Raw genomic sequence first — 1,985 nt, forward strand, 5'->3', positions numbered from 1 at the left:
AACTAGAACTGAACTAGAACTGAACCAGAACTGAACTAGAACTGAACTAGAACTGAACTAGAACTGAACTAGAACTGAACTAGAACTGAACTAGAACTGGACTAGAACAAAACTGACTCTACCCTCGCTAATTGGTACATATTTACATGTGTAGATATAGATTTATGTTGAAAACAATGAATTTTGTTATTTATAAGCTTTGGCCTTTATTTTATATCCTATTTACTATTGTTATAGTGTGCATGCATAAACATGTTCGTACACATGCATATGTGAATAGCTATTTTAGTAAGCTTTGTTCTTTTGTCCACTTTTTTGTTGTTGTATTTAATTGTTCTTTTGTGTTCAACATTTGATAATTTTTTTAATGAAAAAAATATACACTCTTGTTCATGTATATATACATACATATGTACATTAAAATTATTCCATGTTAAAGTGCATGTCCATTAGTAGGGTTCAAAAAAATTGTTGTAAAATTAAAAATAGAGATATTTAAAAAAAACCTTAAAAATGGTGTAATATATAATATTACAATGATTATATTGATGTATTTTTAAGTGTGATTAATGCTTAGTAAATTATGTTTTCTTCTACAAATTATCTAGGGCAAACCTAATCGAGCTACCCACACATTTACAGTCATACATGTCCATATAAGTATGTATATATGTACATATGTTGCTACTTTTAATTGTTGCTAAATAATGGAGACATTAAAATGTCATAAGCTTCCGTTAAAATTAGAATGAGTATGTGTTTATGATATTTTTTGTATTAGTGGTGATAATAAAAGGAACCGGTATTTTAAGCTGGAACAGTAGTGGGGATAGCATTATAATTTCATTTAAATACGCCGCGTATACAATGAAAGGATTTGCGTATAACATGTGTAGGGGGGTTAGTAAAAAATAAATATTATTGTACAATTGTTCAGGCATTATTTAGAAATGATAATATTGTTATTTTAACGTTTTGTTTTGGCTGTCATTAAAATTGTCTTTACTGCTTTATAATCTGTCCTTTTTCCATTACTATTATTTTGGGGGGTTCAAAAGTCATTAAAACATTAACAATCAGATACTACCTATTTGCACTTTATTTCCAAATAAAAAAATATTTTATGTAAAAAGGACAACCCAACTAATGTAACGAAATGTTTAAGCATCAGAATTATTGTCTTAATTTCTTCAAGGTAAACTCATGATTTTAATTCCTTTAATACTTACATATTTACTAAACATAGTCTAATCGATCAAAAGGACCGAGACCAACTTTTGGAAATGTGCTCCTATGCCTGCAAGACACACTTGCGTTTCTCCCTCGAATCGGCATTCTCCGATCGTATGAATAATCCAGGAGCCAAACTAAACGATGACGATTTACGCAATCTTTTCTTTGGAAACTATTTAGAACCAGATGCCGAACCAAAAATTTACGATGAATGTGAAAACTATAATAAATTGGAAAAACTAATGCATTATTATTTACGTGACTATAATGGCTTTTCAAGTACACCAATGGATTTGGTTTTATTTCGTTTTGCCATTGAACATATATCGAGGTAAGTAATGAAATAGTTGAAACGTAGTGGATACAACAAGAACAAAATTATTACTTTATGGGAGTTTTTTTTTAAATAACATTGGTTGTTTGTATCGATCTTAGTTGTCGTTTTACCGTTATGGCAAGCAATAACTATAAATGGTAAATGAACATTTATTAGTATTCGCCGTGGGTGTTGAAACTAGTAGATTTGAAAGGGCGACCCAAAAGAAATTATTAAATTCATTATTTGCACTATTATAAACTGAATTAGAAATAAATTCAAACTGTACAAATACTGGATTTGTAATAAATTAGAACTGAACTAGAACTAAAATAGAACTGAACTAGAACTGATCTAGAACTGAACTAGAACTGAACTAGAACTGAACTAGAACTGAACTAGAACTGAACTAGAACTGAACTAGAACTGAACTAGA

General features: G+C 29.5%; 1 protein-coding gene across 1 annotated transcript in view; it reads right to left on the reverse strand.

The window, feature by feature from the left end:
- Positions 1-1,985, reverse strand: part of LOC111680397 (dynein axonemal heavy chain 3) — a 110,243-nt gene that overhangs the window by 41,011 nt on the left and 67,247 nt on the right. Inside the window, exon 33 of the mRNA XM_046952533.1 lies at positions 1,315-1,391. Within this exon, the coding sequence (XP_046808489.1) occupies positions 1,315-1,391 (77 nt within the window). The remainder of the gene's footprint in view (positions 1-1,314; positions 1,392-1,985) is intronic.

This window comes from Lucilia cuprina, chromosome 5 (genome assembly GCF_022045245.1).
Source record: "Lucilia cuprina isolate Lc7/37 chromosome 5, ASM2204524v1, whole genome shotgun sequence".
Lineage (NCBI taxonomy): Eukaryota > Metazoa > Arthropoda > Insecta > Diptera > Calliphoridae > Lucilia > Lucilia cuprina.